General features: G+C 38.2%; 1 protein-coding gene and 1 pseudogene across 3 annotated transcripts in view; both read right to left on the bottom strand.

Moving 5' to 3' along the window:
* Positions 1-14,195, bottom strand: part of Glis3 (GLIS family zinc finger 3) — a 466,502-nt gene that overhangs the window by 311,148 nt on the left and 141,159 nt on the right. Inside the window, exon 2 of one of the 2 annotated variants that reach the window (XM_004838230.4) lies at positions 5,080-5,287. The exons of the other annotated variant lie outside the window; for it this stretch is intronic. Within the exon in view, the coding sequence (XP_004838287.1) occupies positions 5,080-5,210 (131 nt within the window). The 5' untranslated portion in view covers positions 5,211-5,287. The remainder of the gene's footprint in view (positions 1-5,079; positions 5,288-14,195) is intronic. 2 annotated transcript variants of the gene reach the window in all.
* The window catches only part of LOC147825936 (melanoma-associated antigen 10-like), a 136,153-nt pseudogene continuing 127,251 nt past the window's right edge, over positions 5,294-14,195 (bottom strand). Inside the window, exon 2 of the transcript XR_015440094.1 lies at positions 5,294-14,195. This exon is cut by the window's right edge and continues 118,140 nt beyond it. The product of XR_015440094.1 is annotated as a melanoma-associated antigen 10-like (transcript).

Here is a 14,195-nt window from a genome sequence, read left to right as displayed (position 1 = left end):
TAAGAAATTGTATGATTTGGTTTGAGGGCAGCCTATGGTGAGACATGTTCCTTGTTCCATTGTTGAGAGATGACTCTCATTTCTCTCAAATTACACCTAACTATGGCTTCATTTAAATCTGAGCATTAACTCCATGTAGGCACGTTGCTTTACTCCTTGGACATCTCAGTTTTCTAAGACTGCTATCATTTACTTTTCAAAAAGCAAATTCCATACTCTGCCATCAAAGCAGCACTATCAACAGATCTCTCCTTCCCTCCCTCTTACTCTCCTCCCTCCTGCCCTTTTTCTATCTCAAACACCTAATAATACTTCCAAAAAATGGCCTTTTCCAAGAAGCAGCCAGTCTCCCTCCTATGCAATTACCCATACCTTTTAATCTTTCAAAGTTCTAATGCTTGAAATCTCTCCCCAATAAACTAGCTCTCAGTAAGACTCTTCTTTCCAAAAAAGTTATATAGTGTCTGTTTCACACCTTGAAGCAGCTGTGGTATCTTCTTCAATATAATTCAAAGCTTTTCAACAGAAGGGATGATTTTTATCTCCCCAGTAGCTACCACAGTGCTAAATACATACTAAAGTCCTCAAACACATTTCTGATTTAAGAAAGTGAATAATCATCACAATGATAATTACTCATTATTTATAGCTTACAAAGCATTTTCCCTGTATATTATTCGATACAACATGTAAGGTAAGTTTTTTAACAACTTCTGTTGTACAAAGAATAAAACTAAGGTTCTGTGAAATTCCTCCCAGCGACACCAAAAAGAGGGCAGAGTGTGGCAGGGGCCTTAGGGAAGTACAAAAGAAGCTGTGTTTGATAGGCACAGACCTAGCTGTCACATACATTCTCTGCTGTTGTCCTCACATATGGCCCATCATGCTCTGTCAGACTGAAAGACTGGGTAAAACAGGCTTAAAGTCACACAAGCTATGGCTGGAACACCAATTTTCAGTTCTTTCTGCAACGATATGTTGAGTGAGTGTGAAGGTTGCTAAGGATTCTCGCCTGTAACTCCTGCTGCTACACATACCAGGACTGTGGGAAAGAAAGTGACAAAGAGCCCAGAGAACTGTGTCGCCATACTGAGAGAAATCTCTGTTTCCATATGTTCATTTGATCCTAAGGATATTATTTCTGATGACTGCTTTATTTGGAACTGTATGTGAAAGGAAAGAAGATATATCTCAAACAAAATAAAACCAATATGAAAAACAACTAGAAACCATCAGCAAAAAGATTAGAGTGGCTGGTGAAGGAAGAGCTGAGAAACTCTCATGGAGCCATAAGAGGTATGATTATCAGGTTGAATTATCTGGTTCATTGCCAAGCTTCAAAGAAGTTCTAACTTAACTTAAAAATCATGTGGAATTCCTCATACTGATGCTCATGCGTGTGTGTGTATTTCATGTATTCATAGATCACGGAAGAGAAGACCAAACCCACTCTGTACAAGTTCTTATCTATGTTCCTGGGTAAATCTCCCAAAATAAGTGTCATTGCCTCTGAACACAGAATGGCATAAAATGAAGAACTTACAAAAAGCCCACAGTCATTCTCAGCCCTATTGGCCTCCTCTAAGCTTTGTGGACATACAACACACAAAAAGATAATTACCTCCAAGAATTTCTGGTTTAGAAGATAAAAACAAATGTGGTTCCTTTTTGGATCTAGAACGACATTTTTAGATCATAGGTAAACTTTGTGACTGACAGGCTAAGTGACAGTAGACAGATCATCTAGCCTTTCTGTGTCTTGGGCCCATCATGTCTTCAAACAGCATAAAACCTGCAGCTTTTATGAGTATTCCATCATAAAATACAGAATCATAATGCCTATGGAAACACTAGAAAAGCTAATTATATTTTTTAGAAATCCATGCAAGTAGCATACCATCTCTTCTGCCCAACATTTGCTACATTATGATCTGAAGCCATCGCACAAAGTTATTGTATCAGTGCCTCAGCCTTGTCATTTTAGGAAAAATACGTAAGACGGCCTCTGTAGTAAAGAGTTTTAGAGATGCCTAAACTGAGACTGGCTGCTGGATCTTCAAGACAATAGATGCAGTAGACACTTAGGTGAGCTAGTCAAAAATGGCTGGGAATTCATCAAAGCTAACACACAGCATAAAACTGAACCCAACAAAGGTAAGGGAGAAGCACTTTCTTCAAAATGAGCATCCCAAGAGATAAATATGTTCAAATGAATTCAAAAGAAAAATGCAGCCAATAAATTCATGAAAACTATTCAATATTACCAATAATTTAAAAGTGCATATTAATATAAAATAAAATTTTATACATCCAATTTTCCAAACTTATTAAAATAATAATACCTAATATTAATATAGTCTGGAAAGACAAGCAATCTCTTCGACTATTGGTGAATTTATAAACGAGTAGGTCTTTTCAGCAGTGTAATCTGAGAATAAACATAAGGGCATCAAAACTGTACATTTCTTCCAGGCATAGTGGTGTGTGCCTCTAATACCAGCTACTTGGGAGGCTAAGGCAGAAGGATCACAAATTGAAGCCTGCCCACTCAGTTTAGCAATATAAACATACTTACATAAATAGGGCTGGACATATAGCTCAGTGGTAGGGTGCCCCAAATACCATCAAAAAAAGATTTAAAGAGTCAATTCAATAAAGTATTATTTATAATATTAAAATAAGAGAAAAGAACAAAATGCTCAGTAATAAAAGACTAGTAAGAATTTTAATTTTATTTATATACTATCTTTATAAGATGGAACTCGGGGGAGGAAGAAACTGTGAGGCTGATGAAGACTTTTATTACAAAAAAGTGTATAATACATAAGCTAAAAAATGTAATATAAAACCTATGTCAATAACAGATCAACTTAGTGGAAAGTAAATGCTTATTAGATAGGTGTTTGCATATAGCTGGACAGGTGTACATCAAACTTCCACCTATGGCTGGAAGAGTACCATTTATTGCCTAATATCTTTCCGCATGTTCTGCAATAAATAAGAATTGCACAGGTAATCAAAAAAAAATACCAATGTAAGTTTTCAGCTTTTCCTAGCCAGGCATCTCAGACTGAACCATTAATACCCTCTCCTGCTGCATCTACCCCCAGCAGGCCCCTGACAGATAAAACTCCAAGCTGGTTCCTTCACTATTGTCTCTATCTCTAGACTGTAAAATGCCTTTAAGGTGGACTGCTGCCTCTCCTCTGATGGAACGCACAAACCATTTAAAGTTCACAAATAATGTGCAACCTTTCCAAATTGCTGAATGTAGGTTCCATCCTTCGCCAAGCTACTTCTCAACTCCTGTTTCTTTGCTTATCCTGCAAAAAAAAATTTTTTCCCCATAGAAGGGCTCACAGAATACATAGTCAAAAACACTTGTCAGTGCATTTTAAGGTATTGTCTTTTAAGGATATAAAATTATGCTAAGGAATCAAATATGCCAGAAAACACCGAGATAATGACCCCTCTCTGGCTGACCCTTGAAAGGGACTGCATAAGGTACATGGCTTAAGCAGCCTGTGCTCTGCCTACCATCAGTTTCTCCATTAATTATGACTCTGCCTTCAAGGCATGGGCTGGACCTGCCAAAGATAGGAAGCTGAAGGCTTCCCAGTGACACCCACCCATGAGCACAGTTAATTTCACATGCAGCACTCAGCAAGTCTGAGGAGTCCCTCAAGGCATAATCATCAATGGGAAAATGACAGCAGCTTCCCATCACAAGAAGTCTCAGCTGAAAAACAAGTTTCCACCTCAAGAAAAAATTGGCATAAATAAATGATCCAGGAACTCTGATTTCAGAGTCTCAAATGGTGGTTAGGAGGACAGTGCAGGAAAACAAAAAAGGAAAAGAGGGAAGAGGGAAAAAAAAGGGGGAAAAAAAAGGGAGAAAAAACAGGGTCTTAGAATCATCAGGCGCTTTAGTAGGTTACAGATCTCAAAGAAGAGGAAGCAGAGGCCAAAAGAGTAAAACTCCTTTGCAAGATCATAGTTAACGGCAGTACTAGGACTCAGACACAACAAATTTATATTATATTTTTCCCAAACAGTAACTCCTGGAAGATGAAACAATTAACTTCTAAGAGAAATACACCTTAAATATTGTGCAGTATTTTGGAGGGTTTTATCACCAATCCACATCAACCTTGAAGAGAGAGAAAAACTTATCTGAGGGAGTGATTTCTCTTTCCTACTCAAGTTCCCAATGGGGCTGTATGTATGGCATTTAGTCTACCTACTTATTCTGCCACCTAATCAGACACTGTGTTGAAATGTTATGTAACTCAGACATGAAAATATGTCTTCCCAGACATATCATAAAGTCTTAAAATTCATTATTTCTACCTTTATTCTTTCTACTAACCCTAACCTCAAGGCTATAAAATTGTGCTAAGGAATCAAATATGCCAGAAAACACAGAAATAATAACCCTTCTATGCCCAGCCTGTGCAAAGGACCATGTAAGGTATATGACTCAGGTACCCTAAATTTATGACTACTGGATTATGCAGATAGTTGGTGCTTAATATATATTTGAGTAAACGGGTGGGTGGATAGATGGATGGATTTACAAAACAGCTTGAAAGCAGCCTAGAGACTCTGCAGTGTATATACTGAAGACCTAGCAGGTAAGATAGGTGTGTGCTAGGCTCTGATATGACCTGCTTCACCAGGAAGTGACAAATTTACACCGTGGGCTTCAGTCAGTGCGCCCAGAATCTCAAGCTGGGCATTTATTATCACTCACAGCACAAGACAGCAGGTATTAAACCATTCTTCCCAGTAAAGAGGGTCTGATAGCACACACTTAGTTTAATTTAGACACACTGCCCTACAAAGCTCAAATTGAAAAAGTTGCTCGGGGAAAGAGAGAGAGAGCGAGAGAGAGAGAGCGAGACAGAGAGAGAGAGAGAGAGAGAGAGAGAGAGAGAGAGAGACAGAGAGACAGAGAGACAGAGAGAGTGTGTGTGTATGTGTACATATGAGTATGTGCCTGTTCAGGAAAAGAAAGGAAAACACTCATGGGGTGTGATTATACCATAAAGAAGGGGGGGAAAAAAAGTAACTTGAGACCTGGTATCTGAAGGAGGTATATTCAGGTTGGCTGCATTCATTGCCCTCTGTAAGCTAGGACTGATCTGGTTGCATGCTGTGGAGACCTGGCTTGCTGGAGGTGAAATGGGTCCCAGTCGCTGAACCATCATGGGACTGCTGGTGACCACTAGATTGTTGCAGCTGCCTTTTCCAATGGACTTGCACTGAGGCCCAAAGCCAAGAGCCCCTAAAAACAAATGAATCAGGTTAGCTTTCATGTCCCTTACATCAGAAATCAGTAAATACACATATGTGCACACATATCAGGACCCATCTTTAGAGACAGTCCTTGGATCTTCTTCTTTTTTTAGTATTGATAATACCGAAGAGCTTTCCCTAAGTGCAGTGAAAAAGCCATAATGCTACAAGAGAAACTCTTCCATAATCACCACTCATACAAAAAGGGTTAAACTGCACTCCTTCTTTGTGTGAATTATATTCTGAGAATTATATTGAGAGTCATATAATATCCTTACAGATACGGTTAAGGTGATGTAGATAGAATTACCTGTATCTAACCAAGTTTTTTTTTTTTTCCTAGAATAGCTAATATCTCCAATCATCCAGCAGGGAAAGTTGACACTGCTGGAAAAACCTGTTTAACTGGTTTACTTCATTCCAAATCTGGACTTCCAAAAAGCCTCTTTAAAAGGCTGTGTCTTTCCAAACTTGATTTTTAAAATCTTTATCCCAAAACATTGGCACTGGAACTATATCCTATTAAAAAAACCTCAAGATGAGAAAATCACAAACTACGCTTTTGAAAAGCAACACAGTGACCAGATTTGACATCGATTTTTTTCATTTTCATTAGTTAAAATCCTCCATTACAGAAAAATTTCCCCAAAGGGAAAAGAAAAAAAGAAGCCCACAAAAATCTGTGTCATTATGGAAAAGTGAAAAGAAAGAGGAAAAAGGAAAAATATCATCATGATTTGTTTATAAAAAAATAGTAATAGAATCATTCTAGACATTCTCTTTATGTGGATATGCTTTTTCAAACACTTTTGCCAACTACCTGATCAAGCCTCAATAACTGTACACTTTATTCCCTCTTCTAACAAATAAAAATAAACATGATCTCAATTTTTCACAAATTAGGCTCTGAAATTTTCTCACTCAATTCCCCATCTTTTTCATTGATGCATTTGGAATCAAGACAGGTAGACAGATCACTGTAATTTCTTTAGCCTCGAGGGGCACAATTTCCTTTCTTTTTCCCCAAAATTAAATCGATAGCTAAAAAGTGCCTTTACATGTCATGTTGTCTAACATGTTCTTCCAAGAGCCCTAAAACCAAAGGATAAACAAGACATTGGCATAATCATGATGTGCCCATCAATGCAGCCACATTTCAAAACTGCTAGCAGAATCAGAGCATTGGTAGCTGGCAGGAGCCCTGTGCTAGTCCAGCTTTCCGGAAAATTCAAGTGGAACTGACTAACCCCGTGGTCACACAAGAATTTAATGGCGGCAAAACCTGATACTATTAAGGTGCTTAAGTTGGGGCTCCAGGATGCTTAGACACTTTCCAGGATCATTAGTTCCAACAGAAATTGCTGATTCTATTTTTTCAGATACACTAACCAGAACCTTGACTGCAGCCTGATCCATCTTCTTGTGCTTTGAATAATCAGTTATAGATATTCTGTTCTCATAACTCATCAAACACTACATTACTAAGGCTTCATCTTGACACCAACGGAGGTGGGTACAGTTTTGTAAAATGCATCATAAATGAAATAACTTTACAAATCCTAAATCCCTATTAATTTGCATTTGAAACTTCTTTTTCACTTTGGAAAAAGGCAAAGTAATGGCTCAGTGCCTAGTCCAGTACATAAGAAACCTGAATTGTCTCCACAGGTTCTGTTACCACTAGCTATTGGTATTAAAAGCAACATCAGATGTCACATATTGTGTCAAACAGAATGTCGTATATTCATACAAGGAATTCAATCACTTCATGTCCGTTTCCTATTTAATAAAAAAGTAGTAATATCTAACTGTCCCCTAAAACAAAGACATTAGCAGCTGAAACAGCACACTCAAGAAATACTACCTGAAGACAAAGCAAGATTCAATTCTTCAACTCTAAAATGCCACACACTGTAAGGAATACTCTGACTTTAGGTACAAGTAAGAACATGAACAAATAATTAAACTTGGCATGGTATCCAGTTTCTGAGATACTGTGATTTTTAAAAATGTGTATCTTTGAATTGATAAATACCTATATGATCACTGAAATGTCATTTTAACCTTTGTCTTGGCTCATCCTCTTCTCTGCTGGGAATACCCTTGCCCTGACTTACTGACCTAATGAGCATCTCTGTATCTTTAAGGTCTCCTTTCAAAGGTTTCCTGCTCAAAAGGCCTCCATTCCCCACTGCCCCCTGGGTGGATGTCACAAATTCTTCCTTGCATTTCCATAACACAGCTGCCTTGGCATATGGAAAACGACAAGGAATTTAACTGTTTGCCTGCCTGTCATCTACTCATTTTTTTTACTTTATTGGTTTTTAAAGACAAAGCCCTTGTTTGAGACATCTTTGCATACTTAAGCACTTAGCCTGGGTCTGTTATACAGTACACAATAAACATTGCCCAAGGAGGTTAAGAATGAATGAATGAAAATAAAAGTTATAGTAAATATTAAATACTGATCAACATGGAGGCCCTTCTGATTGTCTTGTAAAAACACTGTGCCATTAAAAAAAAAAATCTCGGGGTGGGGATTTAGCTCAGTGGTTCTGCCGCCTGCCTCACAAGCGCAAGGTCCTGAGTTTGATCCCCGGTACCAAAAAAAAAATCTCCAACTCTATCAAATCACTGATGTCTTTCCACTGTATGCTAACTAGGTTGTTAGGTTGGATGGAAGATAAAGCCAGTGGGAATAGAATTTTGCACTGGTCAGGGCTGCCCATATAATCCTCTGCTCAGCATTATTAGAATTACCTTATTTCCTTGTTCTATAATAGTGAAACATTAGTTTTTTCCCCCATATTTTCGTCATCTTTTTCTTTTTATTCTACCATCCCCTACTTCCTTTTCTATAATAAACATTAGCCTTTCTATCTCCAATGTCTTCATCACTTTTTACTTTACCCCTTTCTACTTCCAAATTCACTGGTCCACTTTAACATCTTCTAACCATAGAAGACCGACTGCTTCTGACAGGTATCACAGATGAGAGCCTTGAAGCGTAAGAACAAATGGTGAATTTCTTGGGAACATGTAATGTTTATGTGCAACTGTGAGAATGTTCTGGAAAATGGTATCATCTGACTCACAAGTTGTTTCAAACAACCGTTTGACCAAGAGCCATTGTGCTTCATGCAACCATCTAATTCTTAATTCTTTTTCGTAATGCCATACATAATGAACACCTCCGGGCTACTGAGAATCATGCAGTGCTTTGAGTGTGGACTTTGGAGACCACCTGCCTGGGATGGGCTAGCTGTGTGACTCAGACAAATTACTGGAATTTGTGTAAAACAGGAAGAAAAACATCACCACCTCATAAGGTTGATATGCATCTGGTAATAACAACAAATATAATGGACTCAGAACATTGACTACCACATAGTAGGTATTTAGTAGATGTCATTTGTTACTGCTGCTATTGTTTCATGCTTGCCTTTACTTTTTTGTTCCGTTCTTTCCTTAAAATAAGAAGAAAACAGTTCTTTATAATTCCTTGCACAAAACAAGATAGTAAATGATGCTGTTTAATTCTCTGCCCATTTCCAGTGTTCTTTCTGCTTTAAGCCTGGAGCCAGATTTTTAAAACCAGGTGTCATCACAGATAGAAGGAAAGTTTGTAATTGGCCAAGTTTGAATGTTCCTTGGCTTGTCACTCTCTACAAACAAACCATACAACTTTTCTGACTACCAGATGTGCCAACTTCTTTTGCACTGGTTTTCATTTTGAAATATCGCTTATTTTTAGAGACAACACGATGTGTTTTTAGAATGTGTTTACTGCTCAAGTAAGGATCCGAGAGGATGGCATTTTGAGTACCACATACTTTCTAGCCAAAATCACTGCATGCTCAGTGGGGAGCCCAAATGCTTGAGAGGTCATCTTAGTAGGGGGCATATTTTAAATTAATGTCTCCATTAGTTAAATGGTTTCTCTTGAAATCAAATAGTTGATTATGTTGCAGTTATGTATGAGGCTACATCTTTCCTAACTAAGGCCATCCGTTGTCCTAGATAGGAAGGACAACAAAATGAAATATAGATGAAGAGAGAGGAGAGAAGTAATCAAAGCTGTTTTGGCTGTTATTATTCTTTCAGGCAAACTTATCAAATGGTCAGCACCAGCCAGGCAGTCTGTAGAGACAGTGGCAAGTGAGATGGACACACTCTCCCACAGAGCCCATTGCCTGGTCATGAAGACACAGCAAACCCATCATGAGCCCGATCCTAGGGGGAGTCAAATAAAATGGTTTTTGATAGGTCAAAAAAATGATTGTAACAGAGAAATTTCTATATAGCTCAGACTAACACATATGCAGAGTGTTTTGAAAACAGAAATATAGATGTCAGTGTTTGAGTCCTGCCTCCCTCCCCTTGCTGGTTGTAATGACATTGGGCAAGGTCTGTGCATCAGTGTCCTGTGCTAAAATAAGGACAATAACAGCAACTAGCTCATAGGGCTGTTCTGAGACATAAAAGAGCTAGCATATATGAACATATGTCTCATCATCTCTATGTATCAGACGGTTTTTTTTCCATCATCCAAGAACATTTTCAAACATTTAAAAACCTATAGAAAAGTTGCAAGAAGAGCAAAATGAACTCAAGTTTTACCTAATGGTCGACATATCCATTGATCTCTCTATACATAACCTTACTATTTTGTTATCAATTTTTAAAACCATTTAAGAAGTCACAGATTTTATCCCTTTTCTTCCTAAATATATAATCATAAAATGATCATCAAATTCAAGACATTTAGCATTGGTATAGTATGTATTTACTACCTGTATTCAAATGTTATCAATAATTCATTTGGGGTCATGCAAAACAACATTTTGAGACACATACAAGTTGGTCTTCAAGAATGGATCAGTATGGAAACAAAGCTTTTGTAAATGGGAGGGGTCAAAGGGAGGTGAGAGAATGGGAAAAAAAGAAGAATCAAGATATACCATGTACAGGTACAAATTCCTTATGATGAATGTTATCACTATGTATATCTAAAATGTACAAAGAAATGTTCTGCTTCAAAAAAAGAGAATGGATCAGTAAATCACTGGACACTAGGGCACTGAAGACAGATGGAAAAGTGGAAAAATGGGAGGAAGAGAAGAAGTGAGAGGCTAACAGAACATAGCAGCAGAGAGGTTAAGAGCAATGGATTTGAATCCTACTCTACTACCCACTGGCTGTGTGACCTTGGACTTTGATCTCTAAAATGAAGTTAATACTAGCAATTACCTCATTTGGTTGTTTAGAGGATTAAAAGAGCTAATGTAAATAATGTATTTTAGAGGCTGGCACTTAATAAGTCTGTATTAGTCAGTGTTCCCATCACTGAGACACAATACTCGACACCCAAAACATAAAGGAGGAGAAGTTCAATTTGACCCACAGTTACAGGGGACTCAGTGCATCCACAGTCAGCTGGCTCCAAGGCAGAAAGAAACATAGCAGAAGGGTATGGCAAAGTCAACCTGCTTAGTTCAGAGTGGCCAGGAAGCAGAGCAGGCAAACAGTCAGTGTCAGAGAAGAATGGTCCAGGGACCACGCAGTGTATCAAACGCCAGGCCTCCATGTCCCCCCCACACCCAGGAGCCAGCTCTACTAATCCCCTGGGTGTCTCTTGATCCAGTCAAGTTGATTTATCATGATTAAGGGTCACAAACAGCATTGTAACTACTTAAATTTTATTAAAGAACTTGTCTCTGCTACCTTCATTTCAAGTGTGTACTGTTTGTTTGTTTTCTCCGGAGTGCCCAGGGACTGCCAATTAATGCTTCCCTGCCCATGACCTACACACACACACACACACACACACTCACACTCACACACTCACACACACTTGTCCTCCCTTGGATGGCAGGACAGGGTTAGGCCACTCGTTTTCCTCACCTCAATTTTGCTTCTTTCAGCTAAATGCTTTAGCAAAGAGTCTGCTTATCTTAGCTAAGGTGTAAATTACTAGCCAAATACCTCAAGAGCATTTAACTACACAAAAAATTAGGATGTCAAAACTTTCCAGTACTGAAAAAAACTTAAAAAAAAAAACTTGGCAGGAGAAAAAGAGAGGTATTTTTAAACCTCTCAGTTAACATTTTTTGGAAGGGTGGTAATGGTGGTATTGGGAATTGAATTCAGGGCCTTCACATTGAACTACACCCCCAGGCCTCTATTTTTTATTGTGAGACAGGGTCTCGCTAAGTTGCCCAGGCTGGCATCAAACTCATGATCCTCCTGCCTCAGCCCATAGTAGCTAGGATTACAGCAGTGTACCACTGCATCTGACTCTCTCAGTAAACCGTTTACTATGCAAACATGTTTTGTGTCAATCTGGCCTTTTTTCCCAGTGAACACAAACCGAGGTAGAGTTGAAACCAATTCACATCATTTTTAAATGAAGTTTTTACAACTTTTAGGCACAATTTTTTCATTATTTCTAGTTCTGAGTATTGCAGTACCCCCACAACTGGTAAGGATTCCTTTAATAAATCCAAATAAATGCCTAATACAAACAGGAGCCTTATACATCCTTCAAAAGCAAAAAAAAAAAAAAAAATTCAAATGCTACTAGAAAATACTGTTGTTTGGGAAAAGGTGTCTGGCTGGTACAGCCAGCTAATGTATATAACTCTGGCCACTGAGCAGGTTAATTTTACAACTCAGCCTCTTCAACATTAGAGAAAAGGTAATACAGATAGTCCTCATTTAACGACTTACCTGTTTAACAACTGTTCCAACTTACGACCCATCTTTTTTGTGTACCGTTCCATACATTTTGTTTATAGAGCCGCAATGTCTTTCTTACTTGGTACACCTTGTTTATACAGTACTGTAATTTTTGCTGATTGTACTGTACCGTAGTTTTATGTTGTTATATACTATAGTACTGCATGTAAGAGTTATACAAATAAAAGCAGTCATCAAGATGGAGTTTCCCTTGACCATCTCTGTTCTTTGTTCAATATTATAATGTACATACTACATACAATTCCTCATTTAGCAACCAACTAAAGGTTAAAAGAATGACCTAGTCAAAGGAACTTTAACTTGGTTGTTATACAAGAAATCTCTGAATTCCACATTCTATGGGGTCACTTCAAGGATTAGCAAGAACCAACACACAAGCTATGCCTGCTCTGTAGAAAGCAGGCACAGTTTTATTGTTATTATCCTCCTTATGTCACAGAACAATCTTCTGGGTAATGCAAACCTGAGCCTTAAGGTTATCTAATTTATGTATGCAAAATCATGGGAATACCTCTTCCTAGCTCCTTATTTCTAAGAAGTGTATCTCAGTACACACCTGGCCTTTCTCTGCCAAATTAGGAAGGATGAGAAGATGAATATCTCAGAACACTCTTCTTGTTTCTTCTTGGAACTATTCTTATTCAGAGGGACAGAATTCTCCACACAGTGTAAGCCTTGTCTTGACAAGCTGCCCTCAATGGGGTAGGTGAAGTGGCCTAATTTTTGAGTCCAGTCTGCAGGCCCACTGGGCTGTCATGCAAAACTGTGCATCAGGAAAAAAGGATACTCTGATAAGGAAGAAATGTATACTATATATTATGAGCCCCTTCAGAGACACCAAGTTACATTTGCAACCAGAGCATATATTTTTTATCCCTTAAGTGTATTAGCTTAGCATATATCAAATCATTGTCCAGAATGTACTAGCTACCTTTTATTTGGGATTATCTACGTTGGCACTTTAAATTCAAAATACGTATTTGTGTGTGAGCAACTTTAAAAGTCAAATAATGCAGAAGTGTGTAAAATAAAAGCTCATATTTTCCCTGCGGTATTAATCCCTTAAGATACTCAATTTGAACATCCAAATGTGTATCTTTCCTCATGTCTCTCTAAGCTCATACAAACATGAATATGTATACTTCTAAAAGCACTGTGAGTTAAGCACACATTACCCCTTCTATTCTTAAGAGAAACCATCTGAATAGAATACACCCATTTTATTTTTTTTTGGTACCGGGGATGGAACTCAGGACCTTGCGCTTGCAAGGCAGATGCCAGAACCACTGAGCTAAATCCCCGGCCCCAAGTACACCTATTTCAAGAAAGAATGACAACTCTAATCTAACACTGAAACAACACATCTAACTTCGAAGCATACATAAAATGTAAGTATGCAAGTGGGTTTGGGTTAGACCCTAGGAATTTGCTTGCCTTTTTTTAAGGCAGAGTCTCACTGTATAGCTCAAATTGGCTTCAAACTCACTATGTAGCCCAATCTGGCCTTGAACTTGCAATCCCAACATGCCAGGATTACAAGTGTGCACAACCATGCCTGACTATGCTGTTTTGTTTTGTCGTAGAACTGAGGATTAAACCTAAGTGCTCATCAATAATCATGTACACAATCTCAGGCAAGGCTAAGCTCTTTTTCCTCTCTCAAATGGGATAAGCAACAGATACACTGAAAGAACTTTGAAAAGCATATACTTTTCACCAAATAGAGAAACAGGCAAGGTAGGCTTCTCCTCCAGCCCCATGCAAAAACAGGTCCAAAAGGCTGTTGGGTCACTCATTTCACTCAGCCTCCTCCCTAGAACTAGAAATAATAAACTCCTACATACCAAACATAATAGGTTTGTTATGTAGTGTTTTGTCAAATTTATAATGTTCCACTGCTGAGATATATATAGCAGTTACAATGTAATGAATACATGTGAGTGTGTAGTGAGCCCCTGTGAAATACAGTAAGGCATAGTTAGATGGCTAGAATACCAAAGGATGAGAACCCAAATGCAATTACTCCTCCCATATTCAATTTGACAAATGTTACAAATGCTCAAAACTGCACAAAAGCTATGGGAAGATAAGGAATGCTGGATGTAGGATCTTGCTTCCATGGAACTTTACAGTTCCTA

This window comes from Heterocephalus glaber, unplaced genomic scaffold (assembly GCF_053883595.1).
Source record: "Heterocephalus glaber isolate CG9 unplaced genomic scaffold, H.glaber_assembly_v1.0 deba00001481, whole genome shotgun sequence".
Taxonomy (NCBI): domain Eukaryota; kingdom Metazoa; phylum Chordata; class Mammalia; order Rodentia; family Bathyergidae; genus Heterocephalus; species Heterocephalus glaber.
This window is presented reverse-complemented; position numbering and strand designations above follow the sequence as displayed.